We start from the raw sequence: 24218 nt of genomic DNA, 5'->3' as shown, positions 1-24218 counted from the left end.
AAAATAACGTTCTAAATTCTAAACAGTGGATTTAAAGTAAATTGTTAGAATGTGATTCTTCTGTTGCTGGAAGACTTATTTTACCCTGCCATACAAGCAAATGGCAAACCATGCATGACCTTGAAGATGTGAAGGACAAAATGAATCCCATGCGGGTGCAGAGGGAGCCTGTCCCAGCTTTACTGAAAGACTGTTAGAGTCACTCTTTCAATTGTTAAAGAAAGAAAATCTATGCTCTATGAAGATTTAAATAAAGCCATAAAAAAGATGAAAAGGTTATATTTAGGTGAAGTCAACTTTCTTATTGGGCAAAAGATCTAAACTAAAATAGAAAACAATCTTAGCAAACTAGTGACGCTCTTTGCACTGAGTTTATTCTATATAATAATAATAGTTTTCAGATAACTTTTTCCCTTTACATCCTTTGAAGTAAAACCAGTGGTTCTTCCTAAATGATTATGCTTAATGATTAAAATTCTTTTCTCAAAATCCCAAGTCTGGTAAATGTAAAAATGATGGTGCCGTTCCTCAATGTCAGGTGATTTTCATTCTCTTATAATGAATATTAACTAGAACAGCTTACTCTCTTATAGTTCTATTAACTAGAACTATAATGAGATATTAACTAGAACAGCTTACTCTCCATTTCCTTGGTCATTGTGATAACATTGTCTTCATTTTCTGCAGTGTATAAAAGAGGATGCCTCTAGACTTTAAATTATAGTTTCCTCTATTTTTGCATATCAAGAGGTATTCTGCTAAATCTTTATAGTCCCTTATAGAATATATTCTATTTTAATTCTTCAATATAAAGCCTCTTTAAAAACTCATTTAAAAATTTTTAAATTAAATTGTATAAAATTTTTGCATTGTCTTTTATAACAAAATGGATTCACATTAATGGGCCAACTAACTACCAATTTTTTACTTTAATAGGGAAATGACAAGACTGCATTTTGTTCATTAAAAGTCATTTGAATTTTTAAAATATGTCAAGATATTCATATGTATAATATTCTTGTGTTGAATTTAATACATTAAATTTGAATAATGCTGGAAATTGAAAACGACTCCCAATATTTTCTTTAAGAGCTAGCAAATATCTACTTGTTCAAGAGGTTAACACAAATTCCTTAGGAATATTTACCCATTCCCTTCTTCAAATATACAAATACAAAATTTTAATTTCTGCTTTTAGGAAAATATTTAAGAATATGTGAATCTTTAGAAATGAAAGATATTATGGAAAAGTTTTATAATCAAGCTGCAGATAATTTCATTTTAAATAAATACTAAAATTATGTTTATATAGGTAGCATATTTCTCTAAAAAATGTACAAATAATTGTCGGCAGTAAAACTTTTAATAAATGGTGTAAGACAGTACGTGTCTCACTCTAAATCAATATTCATACTTATACTCTATGATCTATTCCAGACAAATTGACCTTTCCATGATATTTACCTCTAAACCTGAAAACACGTGAATCCCAGAGTAAGTCTTAGTGCATCATTCTGAGATGAAGGTCAAATGTCATTCTTCAGAATACTAACTCAACCTACTAGAGTCAATCTATTCTCAAGTAATAAAATATATTTGCACTACTATTAGAATTTTGGCATTTCTGTCTGGATTAAATGGAAGATAGATAAAACGTATATGTGGACTATGACAGTGTGGCTCTTTTCCAGAAGATTCAAATCAGTATCTCACTTGAAACCTCTCATCAGATATGACCATGTGGCAGCTATGAGAATGAGCCTCAACTACAAGAAGCACAACTGACCTAGTTCCCCAGTTATTGTGCCCAGGAATCTACTGTGGGTTTGTACCAAGACTATGCTTCTGGGGGAATCTCTCAGATAACGACAGACTGGCAGAATCTAATTCATGTCTCTTCCTGGGAAACATGGGACTCCTCTGACAGATGACTTCAGTTTGATGAGTATCCAGTGATCTCGAAGAAACTTCCTTAAATAGCACAGAACCTTAGAATGTTTCTACCCAACCTTTTTTCCCTCTGTTCTTTATTTCCAGTCACAGTGCAAGGCGGTATGAGGTTCTCCCAGCCTTATCCTCTTTCTTCTCCATTCTCTCACACAGGCATTTCCCCTAATAAAATCCTTCCTTATGCTAGCTCATCTTGTCATCTGTTACTTGGAGGACCTGAACTAATACAGGATATTAATTGGATTAGAGTTAAAAAGAATTGTTAATATTTGAAAGACATAAATTAAATTCAAAATAACCATACATGTTTAAAAAAACAGAAATAGAGAAAACAAAGATGAAGAAATTTAGTCGATATCAGGAACTTCAATATATATTAATGCAGATATTTATATATTAATATATTAAAATAAAAATAAAGGAGATGAATAGATATAATACGTATTAATGAATGTATAGATGAAACAATTTATTAAAAAAAGATAACCTTGAGCAGTACCGCTAAATAACCATAAATTAAATATAATAGCAATGTAGAAAGGCTTGCATAGTTAGAAGATCAATTACCAGTATAAGAACTTAAAATTAACATTTCTTTCATGCTAGTAACTACACAGCTAAGCTATCTCTCTTTTTTTCACGTTTATGGTAGACATTGCCAGCTACACAGAATTAGCTTTCCCAGTAACACCCATACTTGTCAAGATCCTGATAATAATTGGTGGGAAAGCACATTAGAATACTCTTTTTTATTTCAATCTTGATCTCAAACCTTGAATTAAACACACCCTTCTCATGGAGTGTAACTCAGTTCTAGTCATACTACTAAAAGACGGAAAGGTGAAATCAATGAAGGTTCAGAGAAGAATGTATGGAAAATAATTTAAAACAAGAAAGACAATATCAGTAATATCACTGTACGAGATAAGTTCCCCACCTTCAAAGCTAGCCAGATGGAAGGGGATTTGTTCCCCATAACTGTAAGTTTTTAAAGAGTTCAGTCGACCTAACGGCAGGGAACACAGTAGAGAAATCAAGGGTTAAGTTATCAGGCAGCCTAAATGATCTCTACAGTCTGTTTCATGCATTAGATGAAAGGATTTTGAGAACAGAATTTTATGAGAGTAAGATTAACCCATTTTTCTACATTTTCAATGAAAGCCAAATTATGGATAATTGTTTAAATTATGATAGGGGATTACATATAGGTAAAAAGACACTTCTTAATTGTCTGGATGGCAGTTACTAAAAAATTTATTATTCATTCATATAAGGTAGTGGCTAACACTTGGCTGTCATTAAATAAAATAAGTTAAAGCCAGTTGGAGAAGTTTTTGTGCAAGAGGGAATGTTTCAAAACTAAAAAGAACAAAGAAATGCCATAAAACCTTAAAGAGATTTGTTTCAAGAAAAGGGAAGAGATAAGAAGAAAGAATGATCACTTGGGGCATGCACATTTTCTAAGACGCTATGATTATTGATTCATGCTTTTTTCCTTTTTAATCAAAAAAAGAAACTGAAAGAACTGAAGTAAAAATAAATGATGCCTAAGGATGGAGATTTGCTACATTTTGAAATTTTTCATTGTGTATATGCTTCTAAATAATGGGGGCATTTGTTTACAATTGTTTTATAGAAAATAATACAATACAGTCTAAAGAAAGTTAGGCATGTCAAAAGTTTTAAGAATGCAGTGTTTTCTGGAGACTATAGAATTTCACCAAATGACAAGTAGATGGAACAAATGATTTCTTGATCCTCCATTTAACCTTAAGTAAGTGACTCAATTAAAGATTGTGTGGAAGAAGTTAATAAAATGAGTCTGCTTCAAATATTATAACTACTCCAAAGACCAAAGAGAATCAAGTGCATACTTATCTTGAGAATTGTTATAATCCGATTGTTATAAAGTAAACATATATCTCTATGGGGCAAATTGCCTTCCCAATATATGATTTCTTATACCCTTAAAAATCATTTGAAGCTAGCCCATCAGGAAACAATTTCAGTTCACAGGATTTTAAGAAAGACAAAACCAAAACTACTTTTTAGACATTATATGAAATGTCCCAATATTATAAGTTATGAACAGGAAAATAGGTGAGAAATTTATTTTCTAAGCATGACAACCTATATTATTTCACCAATTACTGGATGGCTTCTGTAAAATCCTTGCATAATTTTTACAAACTTTATTATTCCCTTTTTAAAGAATCACTCCCTTAATAAGGAAATTTTTAAATATGAAAATAACAGAGGCATTGCAAGATTAAATATGTGAAAGAAATGGTGGCTTTTTAATATATTGTTACTTTTATAGAGGTCAGATAACCTACTAATTGTCTGTCATAAAAATTTAGCTGGTAACCCAGCAGACTTTTTCCTTTAATAAATTTTGAAGTATTCACCATGATGCTTATTTTGTGTTGGTTACCTATTAATGCTTTTTTAATTTTAGAGAAAGATCATAGGTCTATTATTATTTTCTAACAATAGAGCAATTACCAGTAAATCAACATATAAATGCTTTCAGTTCCAAAAAAGGAATAACAGATTTTGTTTTTCTATCTAGGTAGGATTGGTATATTGGGAAATGTTACATAAATAGTTAATGGCACCACTCAGACCTCTTCATCACAAAGCTCACTTACATGCTGTCATGTATATTTCTTTTTTCTTTTATGATCAAGGTGATCAGACATCTCAGAAAAATGACTGAATAAATTAATTAATTGTGACCAAGTTGCCAGACTTTAGCCTGAAGCCCAGAACAATTTGATCTGGAATATGTGATACTAATACTTGTTAAACTGTAATCAGTAGAAGTATAATATATGAAAAATAGTTGAGATTTTCATTGAGTTTTAAAGAACAGAGGTATTCATTCTCTAATTTTAAGAATTAAATTAGATCTATTCATTTTTACATATTTACTAATAAAATGTTTCCCAATTTATTGCCATTAGTTCATGTACCCACTATTCTTAACAGAACCCAAGTCTATTTAAACTGGCTAAGCAATGAACATTCATAATGTCTGAAATAATAGTTTATTGTGTCAGAGATCGCTAACTCTTCACAAACATTATTTTCCCATCTTCCTCTAATACAGATGGAACTAAGACCAAACTGCATAGCAAGAAATAGCATTTTTCAGTCATGTGTGGCCATATGCCTAAACTTTCATGATGGGATGTGAGCTGAAGTGAAATATACAACCCCTACCTCATTTGGCTAAGAGGAGGACTCTGGCTGCGGACTGCTCCTTTCCCCCTTTCCAATGACTAAAATAGAGTTATTCTAATACAAAAAAGTGAACAGAGCAGAGCCTGAATCAGCTTGGGTCCCTGAGTGACTGTGTAGAGCAGAATTACTAGCCAACCTAAAACATTTACCTAGTGTGGTAGTTAGATTCATTTGTCAACTTGGCCAGGTGAATGTACCTAGTTTTGTTGCAGCCGACATGAGCCAATGGCACGTTAACCTCATCTGTTGCTAATTACATCTGCAGTCGGCTAGAAGGCGAGCCTGCTGCAATGAATGACTTAATTGGTTGGTGCTTAAATGAGAGACCGCAACGTAGCACAACCTAAGCAGCTCAGCATTCCTCATCTCAGCACTCGCAGCTCAGCCCAGGCCTTTGGAGATGCAGAAAGAAGTCACCCTGGGGAAAGTTGTTGGAATCCAGGGGCCTGGAGAGAAGGCCAGCAGAGACCATCCTGTGCCTTCCCACGTAAGAAAGAACCTCAGTGGAAAGTTAGCTGCCTTTCCTCTGAAGAACTAACAAAATAAATCCCCTTTTATTAAAAGCCAATCCGTTTATGGTGTGTTGCATTATGGCAGCTAGCAAACTAGAACACCTAGAAACTATCATGTAAGCAAAAATATACATTTTTTTCTATTCTTTATCCTGAAACTGGGGGGGTTTCCTTGCTAAGTAGTCTAACCTATCCTAACTTATATAATTATCCAGGAATTTAAAAGCCATTCCAATGTAAATAAAATAACTGAATCTGGGAGAGTTCGGCAAGAATTTATTTTAAAATTCTATGCTAAATGATTATGCTCTCTTTAAAACCTCTTTTTAGGGTGCACGGGTGGTTCAATGGCAGAATGCTCGCCTTCCATGTGGGACACCTGGGTTCAATTCCTGGACCATGCACCCCCCAAAAAAACAAAACAAAGTAAAACAGCTCTCTTTAACCCCTAATCAGTTGTTGGCAAATAGTTTTTCTTAAGGAATTAAAAAATTTGTATTGGAATGAAGACATTCCTGAGATGCAAAAACCATGTGTATTTTAGCCAGCAGTGCTACTTATTCTAGATTACTGTTTTCCAGCTGTAACTTAGGTTTATTTTACACCCCACACCCTCCAAGAAACAGGAATTTTGCATGATCATTTTGTTTCCCCCTCTAAAATTTGATTCCATCAGTAGGAAGATTTTCCAACAGGCGTAATTCCAATAAGGTATCTTCTGCTAATCAAGGATTAATAACATTGTTTAGTATCTCTAGGAATTGTGTACATTCAGCAGAGGCAGAAAATGGCTTGAACAAATAAGAGAGGGAAGAAGATATAAGAAATACGCATAAAGCATTCCTTATTGCTTATTATCTTTTTCCTGTTAAGAAAGGAGACTGTTTTGGCCTTCATAGCATTCACAAATGGTGCCAATATATTGATAAAGTGGCTGAGCATATAGAAATAAAATACTATATAAGAATTGAAATATTCTACTATGAATAGTGTTTTTAAAAAAAGATATACTGGGAAATATTGCCTCATAAATGAGAAACATTTTAAATATGATTAATTTATTACTCAATGAGTTATTACAAACCAGTAACATGTTAAACGTACTTTTTTGTGAAAATGATACTAGCTAATATACTGAAAAACAAACAAACAAACTAAATTTCTTGCTCACATAACAGTCCATTGAGGGTATTCCTGTTTAGGTAGGCAGCTTTCCTCCAAACTGTGGTTCTGGGGCTTAAGCTTTTCCTACCTTGTGCTGCCACAAATGTTGACATATAACTCCCAAGGTCTCCATGGGTGTTTTCTCCATTCCAGCTAGCCATAAAGGAAAAAAATGTAAGCCAGGCCAGGAATTGGCCCAAGTCACTTAGTTCTACATTTTATTGCCCAGAACTCAGCCACATAGATTAATCTTACTGCAAGGGAGGATAGGAAATGTAGCCAGATATATGCCCCAAAATCAGAGAAATAAGTTTACAAAGCATCTGGACATTCTCTTTCATGTGCATCTGTTATGGTCAGGTTCATGTGTCAACTTGACCACTTGGTCAGGCAAGCGCTGGCCTGTCTGTTGCTATGAGGACATTTCATGGATTTAAATCATGATTACACTGACTGCATCCACAGCTGATTGTGTTTCTAATCAGCTAAGGGGAGTGTCCTGTGCAATGAGTGTTGCTTAATCTAATCACCAGAAGGCTTTTAAGGAGGATTCAGAAGAGAAAGTCACTCTTGCTGCTTCAGCTGGTGAACCTCTCCTGTGGAGTTCATCCAGACCCTTCATCAGAGCCACCAGCATGCAGCCTGCCTTACAGACCTTGGTTCTACATTCCCATAGCTAAATGAGACACTTTTATAAATTTTATATCTATGACATCTCCTGCTGATTCTATTTCTCTAGAGAACCTTGGCTAATACAGCATCCCTCAAAACCTTCAAGAGAATAGGGAGATAATCTCAGAAGAAGGTAATCAGTGGCAGCTTCAAGTTTCCCATGTCTCATTCCATGATTTAGGTAAAATTTGGCCTATATAAACACTTAAATTCAATTATTTACATTTACTAGAAAAGTTGTGTCCTCTGCACAATATTTAGTATATGTTTTTTCTTATCCTAATTTTCTAGATGTCTAAGAGAAAACAAGAACAACCCTTTTCAGTTTACTCAAGTACTATTGAATCCATTACGGCAATAATGTTGATTCTTAGGTAGGATTCTCTTGATAAACTGTAGGATGCAGCAAGATTACTAAATTGCCTCTACACCTCAGAATAACAAATGAGTGGGGATAATCAAGGGCAATATTTGCAACTGTTAGAAATTCTCTTCTGGAGAGTCAAATATTTTTCCACGTGTTCATGTGATTGTTCTTAATGTTAGCACCTCGTAATTGCCTACTTTTTGTTCCCTAATTTTATTAATAGAAACATTTTGCAGTTAGTAGTTCTATTTAGAGAAAGCAATAAATGGTAATTATTCACTGAACAAAAAAAACATGTATTTTTTTAAGAAGTGGCATTAAGCAAGGACATTTAATAAAGAAAGCTAAATTAGGAATGCCTTTATGTGATCTATAACTTTGGCCTCAATATTCTAGTTAAAAGAGTTAATGCATCATGTAATGGAGAAGTCTGTACCCATCCCTCTGTTTACAAGAAAATGAGCTCCAAATGAAATCCCTGAGAAATGTGGCACCATCCATCAAATTTATTTCAAGGGGATGTGTTATGCACCTTTGACATTTTCTTCTCTTGAGGCTTCCAAGGAATGATTTGACTTGTGGTAAGGAAGTTTGGAGAAGAAAGGGGGGAAATTTTGTTGAGCTAAAACTCTGAGGATTTCCTGGGTCCACCTCAAGAAGTGCAATTTTTGCCAGCATCTGATTTAGATAAGTGATTGAGAAACACATCAAGTGGGTGCAATTCATCTCATTTCTTGATAAGCTCCACATGAAGTCATTCAGGAAAGTTTTCCAAAAGCAGAAAATTGCATGTCCAATAGCAAAGAATTTGAACCCACAGCTCAGGTTGACCATGCAAAGTAAAATGTTAGATAATTGGCAATAATGGACATGAAATAGAGAATGGCCCTTAAAACTGAGATTGATCAAAAATGCTTCTAGCTTAGCCCTTGCTGGTTTACATATGTGTTATGCAGAATTTGCTTGTAATGATATTATATAATCTAACTTCATATTAGAGGATTATTAACACAACTTTTAATGAAAAGAGAAAACTACCTGGTTCAGCCTGGTGAATATGCTCAGATGCGTCACTTATCAAACGATCTGATGATGGTGGTGGTGATGAAGATGATGGTAATTAGAGGAACTTGCTACTAGTTGGAAGTGAACACTTCAGTGACTAAAGCTTTTTGTTGTTGTTGTTTTGACTAAAGCTTTTGATATGACTTTAACATCCATTAACCTGCTGATGGCTTTCAAATCTTTCCTTCCAGTCAAGATCTCTTTCCTGAGAGTCCGAGTTTTACATATTCCATTGCACACTATACATTTTTTTAAACTTCTACTATTCATATTTTAGATATATCAATGCAAATATCCAACATTATAAACTGCAGTCCATTAATGCCTCTTGGTTGCTCCAAACCTTTACTGTAAGCATCCTGTTTTTCATAAGAAGTGAATTGATGTACTTATTTACATTTTCTTTAACCTCTTTGCTTTTCATTCCTTGCCCTGCCATTGTAAATTGTCTTCATTTTGATCCTCATTATTTCTCTCAGGTGCCAATCATCACAGTATAAATTAAAATACCACAAGGTAAGTTTTCTAAAATGAAAAATTCCACAATATCAGCATCTTTTCCCCTCCTCCCTCACTAACTTAGCCCTTTCCTAGGCTTAAAATTCTTATACAGTTTTAGGAATTATCAGAGCAATAAAAAGCAAATTATGGAACACAGTGATTTCCTCTGTTATCTGAAATATTCATTTTTCTCAAGCCTCCTTAGTGGCATTGTCCAATTTCCAATTTGTCTCTGGGCAGACTGAATTATCAAAAATTATTCAACTCATTATAGTCTCTCACATCCCTAACTAATACTTTTGCATATATCGTTTCTTTAGCATTGAACATCTTTCCATGTCCTTGTGAATTGGCTAACATCCATTTTCGTTTCATGTACAGCTGAAAACCGTGATGCTTATATTTAGACAGAGTTAAATGTCTCTCCAACATGCTTCCTCAACACTACGAGGCTCTCTCTGCAATTGCATTTTTGCAGTGTCGCATAATTTTTCATATAGATCTCTGTTCCCATTCTTGGACTGTGAGCCTCTGGAAAGCACTCAATGGCTGTCCTTTAATGCTATATCCAGCCTAAGCATACAATAAATACATAAGCTAGAGTGAGCCTTCTTCAAATGTTTGCTGAAAAAAATTATATCCTATGGGGGTTAACAAGCACTTTAATGTTTTAACTTAATGGAAACAAAAATCATGAAAAAATTCTATGATATTTGTAAGAGAGCATTATAAGCTTTGTCATTAGTCAAATACAATCAGAAAGTAACCATGAAATACAGTAATTATGTAATTTTGTAATTTCCTTATTTTTCTTCAATAAAGACTTCACTTCCTAAGTATAATTTAACTGACTAGATGGAAAAGATCATTCATGATTATCTGTCAAAATGTCAAAAATTGGATGATATATTTACCTGGCAATAATGGTAAACTAAATATCTACTTCTTTGTTGAATTCATTAATCAGTTGGAATTTATACCAAAAGTATAACAATGTATTTTTCAACACTTGCTTTAATTATTGTTATAAGGACCATTAGTTATTTAAAAATCACTGTAGCAGATCTGAGTTAATACTAAATATATTAACTTTTAAAGGTAAAAGTGATATTAATTTAGAACAGGTTAAACTAGAATTGGAATCCCACTTCATTGGTAATTTCATGTATCAATTTTGAGATGACAATAAAACCTCTAAACATCGAAAAAATGTAGAGGAAGCAATACCTGTATTCCTCTTGTGTGAAGCGTGGGATTTCTCCAGGATGCAAGACAAGAATTTTCACTGTGGCACTGCTGGACATCACAGGCTCACCATCATCAAAAGCTACAACCACCAACTTAAAAAGCAACAATAATTCATATTAAAGATTAGTATCAAGAAGAAAAGAAAATAACTATTATTACAGGTATTTTTATAATTATTGGACTGCAAGGGTCCAGAGAGGGAGCAATGATCACTTCAGCAGGGAACAGACATGGTGTTAGGACATGTGACCTATGTTCTCATTTGATCTTCACAATAATTCCACAGTTAGATGCTATTATTTGCATTTGCCAGGTAAGAAAACTCAAAGAAGTTAAGTTACTAATGTTTTGATACAAAAATAACAGTGAAACTGGTACATGACACCCTATCTCTCCAACTATAAATTCCTTTCTTTCCTCAATTACACTGGTCCTATGATAAAAACATCTGCCTTTTTAGCACCGATACAGTTCTTTTAAAAGCGTTAAATTCAGTCACATCGATAGCAAAAAGGTAATTGTTGTGCTTGTGAAAATGAATTAATTTTTTCCAGCGAATTAACTATCTGCAAGATTACAGGGCAAAAATACTTCACTCTGGAGAATAAGCTGTGGTTGCCTTTATAGTTTTAACACATTTTGAAAATGTAAGATCTTAAAACTAATTAAAATATTTGGAACCGTGTTTCTACTGTTTAGCAGACGTTGTTCAAATGATACAAACCAAAGAAATGTTTAAGTTAAAAATATTGAGGTGTGATATCTACAGATCAATTACTTTGGTAGCTTTTATAACTGCTCATTTTCTTTGATAACCTGATTATACCATATAGAATTCCAAAGTTAATTTTAAGGAAATTTTAAGTATTTTCAAATTCTGTTTTTCCCTGGAAGTAGAAAGTTTTGAAAGTCGCTGGTATCTAATCTAAACTAACTCAACCTGTATCATGGACCACCATAACCAACATCATCCTGAGGGCCACACCTTACATTCAGAAGAATACTAGTTTATAAACAGTACGATTATGCAAAATAGTGAAAAAACTATGTGAGACACAGGCTCGTTGATATTCACAAAGTTACCTGATAAAAGGATTCCTTCAATGTACCATTAGAAGTTTTATTCACAAATGACAAAAAATGTTTCCAAAGCCTATATAACATTGATACATTCAAACATTTAATAAGATGGTTTATGATAATATGGGATATTTTTCAATATTTTCTCGACATGTAGAAACAGCCATCATTCTGTTGGTTATATTTCAAAAAATATAAAAAAAGAAAAGAGGTAATTGTTCAATTCTACTGGTAATTGAAGAAAAGTATAATATATAAAAAATCTAATAAATGCATATTTTTCTAGCAGATCTCTTAAATATTCAGGGTTGGATGTATTAGGAAAATAGGATGTCTTCTGAAAGATGGAGAGTTCAGGTGGAGGCGGTCTCATTTTTTCAAAATTTTCTGAAGGATAGTAAATCAAAAGCACATAAACATGATCCAGCAAGTTTGCTTCAAGGTATTTATCTTAAGGAAAAAATTGAGCAAGTGAACAATGATATTCACAGAAGGGGGTTCATGATAAGAGTTTATTATAATAAAAAACTTAAAAGCATTCTAATTATCCAACAGGATTTTAGATTTAAAAAAAAACAAAATACATGGTATATTCATATAGTAGAACACAATGTATCTGTTAAATACTATTGATATTGTTATTGATGGCATTTATTGGCATGAACAATATATTATTAATTTTAAAAAGTAGCAGGGAAAATACTCTTATGCTCTTTTAGAACATATATTCATATGCATGTATTTTTTAAGAGATGTAATCATATGGATGGAAATTAATTAGTTAACTCTGGTTATCTCCAAGGGGTGAGATATCAAGTGATTTTTAAAATTTTTATCTATCAATGTTTTCTCAACTTCTATAAACATACATTGTTTTGTAATCTAAAGACATCATAAAAAAGAAGATAAAAGGAAAGACATGAAATATCATCATCTGTCCAACCAAACTTTCAAATCAAGTTAAAAAGCAAATAGACGGCATAAGGTAATGACACACTGACCTTAAAAATTGTAGTCGGCTCTTCATTAAGATTGACTCGAGTTATAACTCTTCCAGAATCTTCTTCTACATCAAAAATACTGGCAGGGTAAGGAAACTGGACGTCATCTACTCTATATCTCACGCGACTTGCAGGTAATCCCTATAATAAATTATTTATCATTAATTTACACTCATAAAAGGCAAGTGAAGGATAGTGAATATGTTAAACTGATTTGTAATACGTTTGGGCCTTTAGAAGGGAAAAGTTGCATTTCATGATTTCATATTTCCAGGTTTGAATTGTAACAGATTTTCATTTACTTAGGATAACTTAACCTGAGTCAATAATAGTCTTTATTACAGATTATTTGAAAATGAATTATTTCACTTACAAGTTTCTTTGGACATCTTCTCCTTCCTACATTCATGATTCATAAACCCACACACTGCCTCCTTCTGAGATTATCATAAATTCCTTTTAAATTATACTTATTTGACACTGTCTGTGATACTCAGAGAACGATAAAGCACTTAGTGGCTAAGTGGAGGAATGGGAATCGAAGGGAAGAAGGTTAAAATTATTCACTGTCTACTCTGCTAGGTGGTTTACCTAAATCACTTATAATTAATTTTCACAACAATCCTTTAGGAAACCATTAATAATGGTGATTATAATAGTGATAGTAATAGGAGAATAAGAATAAGAATAATAGCATCTATCCTTTGGTGAATGCTTATTATATGCCAGAAAACATAATAAAGGTTTAGTTTATACTCTTGCAAGCATTGCCACCATTACACAAGTAATTAACTTGAACTTGATGTAAATAATGTCCTAGACATAGGTATTACTTGAGGTAAATAATTGTCCCAGACATAGGTTAGGAGAAGTTAGAACACCAAACAAAACATGCATTTTTTAGTGAAATAAATGAATATTTGACTTTTTTTTAAAGAATCAAAGTGACCACAGTAGGAACAGTCAAACTTTGTTGGGTAGTCTCCTTTATATTAAGGTTTAGCTCGGTTTTATTTTGCACTGCATAAGATAATCTTTTCAGTGTTTAGACCCAGAAAATCTCTTTATTAGTTCCCAGTAATCAAATAAATAACTCAGACACGCAGCTTGTACATAGTAAAGTTTGACTTCAAACTCAAAGAGACACTACACTATAGCACAAAATTCCTTAGAGAAAACTTTCTTTGTAGATCCCCTCTATTTGGTGTCATTCTAGGGCAGGGGAAATAAAGTTATAAGTCCCAAAGGCAGTTGCTTTGGTTGAACTTAATGAAACTTGGGTGTGATGACATTAACTGGTGTTCAGGGACACTCTGAGGAACTTCTGGGGATCAGGGTATCTAATGTAAGGATGGTTCTGAGAATGGTGCTCTTTACATTGCTGTGTCTTCCTCATGACAGCCCTAGAATAGAATTTGTTTCTTGTCCTGCTTCTTGAGTCACCAGACACCTTCTGAACAATCAGTTTATTTTGGTGACTATGTAACTGAATATTAAAAATGTATAGTTTAAAAAAATCTTTTGTCTAGGAGCACATACATTTCTCTCTCATTCTTCCCTGTCTGTATGTAACTTGGGGACAACATTTTAGATTTGTCTGGCTCTATTTTACTATTGTATGCTTAAATTTTAAAATAAATGTCATTATACTCACTTTAAGTCCCTTTAGAAACAAGGTAAAATAAAATTAAATAGTCATAAATAATAAAATATTAATTTTAAAAATAGTTCTGACTCATCTTTCCACTGAGACACACTCTTACATGATTGACAACATCTTAAGGCAGGCACTTTTAACACTCTAGGTAAATGGATCCACCGTTTCTTAAATTATTTTCTTTCAAAGCCTAGGAATGAAATTTGACCCAGTCTCTTTTTCAGACCCCGAAACTAGATTATCACCAAGTCTTGCCAATACATCAATGAAAGTATACTTGAATGTAGTTTTTGGTCCTCCAACCATCTATTTTAGGCAGTGGACTCTTAATTTTCTCTCTGCTTGCAAGCTATTATCTTCCCAAAATTATAAACCATCTCATTGTCTTGCTCAAAACCCTCCAATGATGTTCCATTACTCACAAAAATGAAATCCAAACTCTACTGTGGTCTACAAGACCCTCAAGACATCTGGTATGTGCCAAACTATTTTAATTGTCCTTGTCAATTGTCCTTTTCCCTGCCTCATGGCCTTTGCCTTATGTCTGCTACACTCTTCTCCCAGATTTTCAACTATTAAATATATACTCTGCCTCTTCCCCAGGCACATTCTAGCTTTTCACTCATTTACTTTCGTTTAGCAACCTTAACTGAAAACATAGCATATATTTTATGTTTACGTATTTACTATCTTTTCACATTAGAATACAAGCTACACAGGAGTATGGTCTGTATCTCAACACCTTGACTAGTGCCATATAGGTGTGCAGAGAGGATTTGAATGAGTAAGTTACTTAGCAAATAAATAACCACGTGCCAAGGTTTCCAGACACTGACTGATGTTTAAAAAATTCACATATTGCAAAATTCTGACAATATAAAATACCGGAAATATCTTGAAAGGATGGATTGACATATAAATAATGATTTCACCTAGTAAAGGGTGGTTATTTCAGTTACTGAGAAAGTGTACAAAGAAAGTTGTTTGTATCTTAGAAAAATCTTTCTCCACTTGGATGGAATCAGCCTATCAAAATCACATACAATGGCAAATGTTTGTATTCTGATCATAATGATATGGCAGGAGCTGTTGGCTATCAATCTGAACATTTTACTATACATTAGATTATGTGCATTTCCATGCATTCTCATATTTATCCTTGCAAGAAATATCCAGGATTTGATATGGATACCACACATACTTTGCATGTGAGGGAATCAGGGTATTAAGAATTAACTCATGTCCCGAAATTTCCCTACCTAGTAAGTGAAAGAGTTATTACTTGGATTAGGCTTGCCTTATATTAAAATAGAGGTCCTTAAATGTTAAATCAACTTTATTGTATTTATCTACGATATTTCAAAGGCAATAGCCCTTTAACATGACATTAACATAGAACACAATTGAGCAAAATTCATAAGAAAGATGCTGTAGAACTGGATATCCTAGTAAATCTTGCCTGTGGTAGGCTTACTACACTCTCCAAGAGCTTATGCAGCACACAAGCTACGCTACCTTTAGACAAAAAGGCAAATGATGAAAAAAAATTATAGTAAAAACTGTTTCAAGAACAAATTTTCAGAGTTTTTGCTAGTATCAGTATCCATCATTCCACAGTGTAAAATTCTCTATGGCAATCCTGAATTACCCACCTCAGTAAACCTGAGGTGTTTGTGGTATTTTTGGAATTATGTCTCTGAATTAATAAATTAGAAAAAGCAAAAGTCCTGCTATATGGAGTATTACATCTACAGACACTTAGAATATTTTGCTGTTCAGAACATACTAGAACTCTCTTAGAGGGTCATTATGGTTAGAATTGCATGTATATGAACACATATGTTATATATTAACTATATGAATATACTTTCAATTCTATAATTTCAGTTATTTACAGATTACTACCACATCATGAAAATGTGATCCTGGAATGTTAGCCAACAAGAGACATTTTAATGGCTTCCTCTATCACATTTATTATCAAGGGACCACATTTTCTTTTGTATCACCTGATAAAACTAAATACCTTTTTCTTCTCTTTCATTCCCTCCCTTCCTCCCTCCGTTCCTTTATTCCTTACAAACTCCCTTTTAAAACAGGCTCATTTTTATAGTTAGATAACGCAACTATAAAATATGTGAAGTGTTGGCATCAGGAGACTGCTTCAGCCAACATGCCCAACGTTATCACTGGGACATTTACAACATAAACTGGGTCAAATGCCTAGTTTTAAGAAGTCATGGTTAGTATAGCTTTAATTTGAGAGGAAAAAAAAGTAATTGTAAAACCCAGAATTTCAAGCAAAATTTAAAAAATGTCCATTGTAAACTTTATCATTTAAAATTACTTATCATTAACCTTTAATACTTGATTCCCTAAAAATAAAATTAATGGATATGATCAAGATATTCTAATGTGCAAAGATCATTATTATTAAGTATATTTGAAAAAAGTAAAATAAAGTCATCTATTACATTTATGAATTATACGTTTCAATAAATATGATATCACTTGCAAATATTCAAATTATCATTCAGATAAATGTTAAATACACCAAATATGTTTTATCCATTAAATTATGCTAAGAATTGAGGAATCTGCTTTTTGCTCTTACATATTCCCAATTAGGTTGGCACTTCTCCCGGTTGAATTCATTACACCGTCAATCATATTTTTAAATAAACCAAACTATGAAAACATACTTAACATTAAAATGAAAACATTTAAATTATACTTACCATTTCAATCTATGATAATATGCTACATATATTAAACTGCACCTCTATATCTATTAATCTCTCAAGAGATTTTTTTTAAATTTTTATTTATTTCTTTATTTATTTTTACATGGGCAGTCACTGGGAATCGAATCCGGGTCCTCTGGCATGGCAGGCAAGCATTCTTGCCTGCTGAGCCATGGTGGCCCGCCCTCAAGAGATTTTTTTTTTTTGATCATCATTTTGAAGAAGAGCAATCTCTTTATCAAACAAATCAGTCATTAAAATTTTGTTCCTTTGAGTAGATACCTAGCAATGGTATTGCTGGGTCATATGGCAATTCTATATTCAGCTTTTTGAGGAACCGCCAAACTGCCTTCCACAGTGGTTGCACCCTTTGACATTCCCACCAACAGTGGATAAGTGTGCCTCTTTCTCCGCATCCTCTCCAGCACTTGTCATTTTCTGTTTTGTTGATAATGGCCATTCTGGTGGGTGTGAGATGATATCTCATTGTGGTTTTGATTTGCATTTCTCTAATGACCAGGGACATTGAGCATCTCTTCATGTGCCTCTCGGCCATCCGTATTTCTTCTTCTGGTAGGTGTCTGTTCAAGTCTTTTTCCCATTTTGTAATTGGGTTGGCTGTCTTTTTGTTGTTGAGTTGAACAATCTCTTTATAAATTCTGGATACTAGACCTTTATCTGATATGTCGTTTCCAAATATTGTCTCCCATTGTGTAGGCAAAGACACAAACGGACATTTGCACACCAATGTTTATAGCAGCGTTATTTACAATTGCCAAGAGATGGAAACAGCCAAAATGTCCATCAACAGAAGAATGGCTAAACAAACTGTGGTATATACATACGATGGAATATTATGCAGCTTTAAGACAAGATAAACTTATGAACCATGTAATAACATGGATGGACCTAGAGAATATTATGCTGAGTGAATCCAGCCAAAAACTAAAGGACAAATACTGTATGGTCCCACTGATGTGAACGGACATTCGAGAATAAACTTGAAATATGTCATTGGTAACAGAGTTCAGCAGGAGTTAAAAACAGGGTAAGACAATGGGTAATTGAAGCTGAAGGGATACAGACTGTGCAACAGGAGTAGATACAAAAACTCAAAAATGGACAGCACAATAATACCTAATTGTAAAATAATCATGTTAAAACACTGAATGAAGCTGCATCTGAGCTATAGGGTTTTTTTTTGTTTTTGTTTGCTTGTTTGTTTGTTTGTTGTTGTTTTTACTATTATTACTACTTTTATTTCTTTTCTTTATATTAACATTTTATATCTTTTTCTGTTGTGTTGCTAGTTCCTCTAAACCGATGCAAATGTACTAAGAAACGATGATCATGCATCTATGTGATGATGTTAAGAATTACTGAGTGCATATGTAGAACGGTATGATTTCTAAATGTTGTGTTAATTTCTTTTTTTCTTTTTTTTTCTTTCTGTTAATAAAAAAAAAAAAATTTGTTCCTATGGCAATAGATTCTTTTTTTATAGCATTTACAAACTGTGATAGACTCACCCTAATATATAAAAGTAGTTTTTCAAAAACTGTTTCCTTAAAGTCATACTAAATTGAAACTAGGCTGCGGTCTGATTTATAAATGACAAGCAAATGACTTCACGGGGCCACACTCTGACCAATCACATTTACTGGTTCCTATTAATGGAGGAATCTTGGTGAGGTCATTAGTTATCTGTCTTTAGACACTTCCACCACTAAACCTTAGCATTCGAATACGTTTTTAAAAGATTGTCGCCAAACAAATTTCATAATCTTTCTAAGAAACCCAGTGTAGCATTTAAGGGCTTTATTAATTAGAAAGAATCTTCCCCATATCTAAACACTTGAAACCAAACCTGTCTGTCCTTTAAAGAGATGAAACAAAGTTGGTCTTTTTCTTCAGCGCAATGTAACTTTTCTAGTTTTGAAGACCACTATTCTGAACACTTTACTAAATATTTCTAATTTTTTGTTCCATACTCTGGCATGGTTTCCTTGCCTTTAATACATATTTTTATAATCTTTTTCCATGCTTTTTAAACTTACAGTTGTTTTAGAAATGTATTCGATTTCTGGAATAAAAAGAATCAAACAGTTATCTGATTGCTTTATGTCTCCTTCAAAGAAAACATGCTCTAGATATCCATCAAGTGAAATTCATTTAATTTTAGTCTTTAATTCATCTGGCTTCATTACAAGGTCTCTTCATTGGCTTAGATATTTTAGTCACATAAAGTAAAATGTATTTTGCCATTCCATTCAAGATAACATTTCTAAAGGAAATATAAAATAGACTTTGATTCACCATGACTTATGGAAAGTTAGTGGGGAATCCTACAAAATGCATAAAAATGTCACAAAAAGAAAGGAGGATATATATAAGCAATGTGCAAATTTTGCTTTATTTGCCTACACATCATGAAGAGGCATTATCACAGGAAAAATTTCCAGAAAGATTAAGGCAAAGCATAATCATTAATTTAATAGGAAAGTGGGGATCCGGCTGCAAAGATTCTTTTCTCAATGGGTAGTGGTGGGTAAGGAGGCATTTCTCATCATGCCGCTGCTTGGAGTCTGTTGGCGGGGAAATACAATTAATGCCTTCTTTAAAATTTTATCGAAACTGGAAATGTAACAATCACAGCAGGATAGCTCTCTTGAAGCCTCAGCTCTCTTGAAGCCTCCTTGTCTACCACGACAATTACTTCTCTAAATTGAGTCAACACCAAATATTAGAACAAGTGTTACTTCAGATAACTGTTTTAAAAGACTGGTGAGGGGTGGGCTACAGCGGCTCAGCAGGCAGAGTTCTCGCCTACCACGCTGGAGACCCGGGTTCGATTCCCGGTGCCTGTCCATGCGAGGAAAAAGAAAAAAAACTGATGAGGAATTGTTAAAGCAATCCTGCTTTGTTTCATCTTTCATTCTCCAAAACATTTTTTGATGTTCTTACCAGAATTTTCTAATAAACTGGACACTTTCTTTTAGAGGAATACATTTCCCTAAATAAAATGTTCCAAATGGAACCATAACATTACTGAAAGCTTATTCATTCAAGTTGTGCTGAAAATCTTGATTTGACATCAAATATAACTGAAATTAACCACAATTGAGAACAAATCCCAAAGGATTTTCTGTTTGCCATTACATAAAATATATTTAACTCTAGTTGAAAAACTAATATTGTGGGACTACATAATAATATATTTATTTCCTACATATTTTCACAAAGCAATTTTTAAAACATTAGAAATTCAACATTTTATAAGTTATTTACTATCAATATCTTTCTTGTGTTTATAGCACCAAGATTAAAGTAGGTAATGTTTATTATATGCATTTCTGGCTGTGTGTGTGTGTGTGTGTGTGTGTGTGTGTGTGTTTAGCCCATTCATTCATTCATTTGTTCTTTCATTTAACATATTTACTGATTAGGCACTGCTGAGTCCTAGCAGTACTAAAATGAACACCCTCACAGAGCTCATCTTGTATCTTCTTATTTCTGTTGTTAATTAACAATTAATTAACCATATTTCTCATATAAAACCCTCAGCTCATGCCCACCTCAGGGCTTTTCCACTTGTTCTCTCTGCCTTCAGCACTCTTGCAAGGCTTCCTCCTTCTAATATTCAGGAATCAAATGACACTCCCTCTTATACACCCACTCATACACCATTCTTTGCCACTGTCTTTTATTTCCTTCATAGTATATATCAGTATTTGACTTACTGTCTGTTCTGAGACATATTGCATCTTGACGTAATCAATGTTTATCTCTGGGGCAGCACACATACAGATTTCGTTGGAGTGACCATGTGCATAACACCCCCTGGAGTTGTAAATGCATAATAACCCGTGCTCCTGCTTGCAGCAGCTCTTGGTATATGTTTTGAGAGCAGAAAGAAAGTAAAAGTGGGCATCATTCCTCACGATATAGACACCCACATATGAAAATGTAAGACAATTGTACTTTAATTTATAGAATGTGTAGTGATTGTGGTGTATGTGGAATTTGTTCTGGTATCACATTTGAGTACTAAAGTGGCATAATAAATTCTATTTTATGTGTTAATATGTTGTATATTTTAAATTATATTCAAGGGGATAAAAGTACATCAGTATGAAATTACATTAATTAAAACATGTTTATTTAAACCAAAAATCCAAACTAATTTTTGGTAATAACTTTGCTAATATATGCACTTATTTGTTGTTCAATTTTGGAGATTGTAGAGGCCCTATTAGCATGGTATTTTCATAAACACTTCCAATTCAAGCATTATAAGTCAAAAGGTGACAGAATTGATGAGGATGTCAGTCTTGTTCCAAACCAGGGGCCAAGTTAAGCATGTTTCCCATCATCCTGAGGGGGAGGAGGAGAAACTGACATCCATGTGCTTGATATTGGCTGACTGTTTTTTATCCTCCATTAAACCGAAACAGCAATTCAGTCAAGTGGGTCTTATTACCACTATAGGGAAATGAGGCTTAAAGAAGTTAAGTAAATGTTGTAAAATAACATTTTTCCTAGTTCAACACAAATGTCAGCACTAGTGACATTAGAAATAGCTTTGAGGGACTCTGGGGATGTTTGGCCCCATTTGCCCTCAGGAAGGACATGATTTATGACATCTATGAATTAATGAAGGGATTAATTTTTTAATCCATGTATTAGACTTCTTTCCAAACATGGTTTGAGGTATAATGTGATTTATTTAAATACTATGGAGTTTCCAAAATGTAAAGGCATCATATCAACTGTGTGATGCCCTTTTTTTTATTTCTTTCTGTGTGTGTGTGTGTGTGTGTGTGTGATGCCCTTTTATCTAGCAGTTTTGACTGTGTAAACGTAATAAATATTAGCATGAGATAATATTTCTGGAGCAGCCATTCATTCAATTTACATAGTGATAATATAACCCAGGCAATTTTTCTAGGCAGTGGGGATAGAACAGACAAAAAATCCTGTCATGATGGAAATTACCTAGATTATTTGATGGAAAAGCGATATAATTTCACACAATAACAGGTGAGGTTATTAATATAGAGAATAAATGTAAATTTAGATTGAGAAAAAATAATCTTACATTTTAAATTACTTTCTTTTCTCTCAGTTATTTTTTACTTTTGGTTTCTATTCTTATATTGAGTATTAAATACAATATGTTTTGATTTATAATGATGGTGAGAATATAATTAATTACCATATAAGGTAATTGCAAACTTGTATGAAAGATGTTCCAACCTGCAAACATAGGGGATTTCAATGAGAATATAGTGAGCCAAAATAACTATATCCTAAACATTGGGGGATATCCTGAGTTAGTCATTTTTTTTTTTTTTTTTTTTTTTTTAGACAGAGAGAAGGAAGGAAAGGAGGAAGAAAGGGAAACATCTTTTAAACATTTTCTTGTTTTATTGTATTTTTGTTTCTCCGTTTTTGTTACATGGGCTGGGGCCGGGAATCGAACCGAGGTCCTCCGGCATAGCAGGCAAGCACTTTGCCCGCTGAGCCACCGCGGCCCGCCCAGTCATTTTTCTTAAATACATAATTATCAATAAATTACTTACTCAGAGCCACATAATTTTCTTCATAATGATGGCAATCACATTGTGTCAGGGAATACGAAAACCTATTATTATCATTGAATACACATATTAAGTAATTTGTTCTCAAGTACACAGAGATTTCTCTTCCTGGTGTCATTTCCAAAATTATTCTTTCCCCAATGTCTTTGAAAGCAATTAATCTGATTTGCTTTGTAACAGTGTTAACCATGAGGCATTACAATTGTCATATTTTCTAGCTTCAAAATTTCAAACTCAGTTAGAGATGGAAATTAACCAAACTAATAAAAGAAATAAATTAAGAAAACCCAAACCATTTTCTGAATAACTTCAGCATTCCTTGGCATTTTTCATATGCACAATCATGCCCTTATTGCTATATCTTTGTCATATCCTTATTTGTAAGTTATATATTTTTTATTTTAAAAATTTAGTTAATAAGTATGTATGAAATGTCTATTTTGTGTTAGAAATACGTCTTGTGGTAAGTCTACTACTGCTTAAGCACTACCACCATTCAAGCATATGGAAGAATTGTAAAGTGGTTAAAGATAAGACCAAGACTTAACAGGGGCCCAGCTTAGAGGGTGTTAAGGCCAAGAATCCAGGTTGTGAGAAGCTAAAATGCCCTTATTATCTGTCCCTGTATCCTCTGGCAAGAACTTCAAAATAATCATTCCATTTAAGCCATAAGGGGGTCTATGGTGAGTCCCATGAGGACCCTGTTATGCTCCCCTTAATTCCCTTAGAAACTCGTCTTATTTTAAAAGAGTATAGGGACCTGGAGACCATGAGATTTATTCTCAACATGAAGAATAATGGGTATCACTGATGCATCACTGGGTGACACTTTCATAAAGTAAGAAAAAACCTTTATAGACATTTCCATTTTTGACAAAAGAAAAATTCCCGTGTGTTCCCTGGTAAACATTGTAGTTTCTAAATTAGAAGAGCAACATTTACATCTGAAACAGTTAATGCCAATATTGATCTCAAGTGAGTTAATAATATAATTGTTCTTGAAGGGAATCTATAAATGAAAAAAAAGAAAAGAAAATAGCACTGGATCTTAAAACCCTTTGAAAAGCCTTTTCTAGAAGTTAATCATATATGAACTTGGCTCATAAAACCATCCCTTTTGTACTCAATTACACGCTTGAACCTAATTATAACCCCTTGTCAGTTTAGAGATCAAGCCCCAAATGTTTCACAGTGCTCTTTCTTTCTAATTAATTATTTGAGACTAAAGGAACTGAGACTAGGGCTATATCATCATAATTTTCACAAACTGACATGCATGGTGAAAACAAGTTCCTGATTATTTCCCTAACAACTCTGATTTGAAGGAAAAACACCACTGAGCTTTGCACATTTCCCCCCACAGGCTTCAGGGTCAGCAATCATGGTTAATAGCTGCTGATCTTTAAAATTG

At 33.4% G+C, this 24218-nt stretch overlaps 1 protein-coding gene across 1 annotated transcript in view; it reads right to left on the bottom strand.

The window, feature by feature from the left end:
• The window catches only part of PCDH15 (protocadherin related 15), a 1748268-nt gene that overhangs the window by 131769 nt on the left and 1592281 nt on the right, over window positions 1-24218 (bottom strand). Inside the window, exons 24-25 of the mRNA XM_077125289.1 lie at window positions 12807-12947; window positions 10705-10817 (exon numbers count right to left, since the gene is read on the bottom strand). Coding sequence (XP_076981404.1) covers window positions 10705-10817; window positions 12807-12947 — 254 coding nt within the window. The remainder of the gene's footprint in view (window positions 1-10704; window positions 10818-12806; window positions 12948-24218) is intronic.

Source organism: Tamandua tetradactyla, chromosome 13, assembly GCF_023851605.1.
Source record: "Tamandua tetradactyla isolate mTamTet1 chromosome 13, mTamTet1.pri, whole genome shotgun sequence".
Classification (NCBI taxonomy): Eukaryota; Metazoa; Chordata; class Mammalia; order Pilosa; family Myrmecophagidae; genus Tamandua; species Tamandua tetradactyla.
The sequence above is the reverse complement of the archived record's forward strand: the minus strand, read 5'-3'. Positions and strand labels throughout refer to the sequence as shown.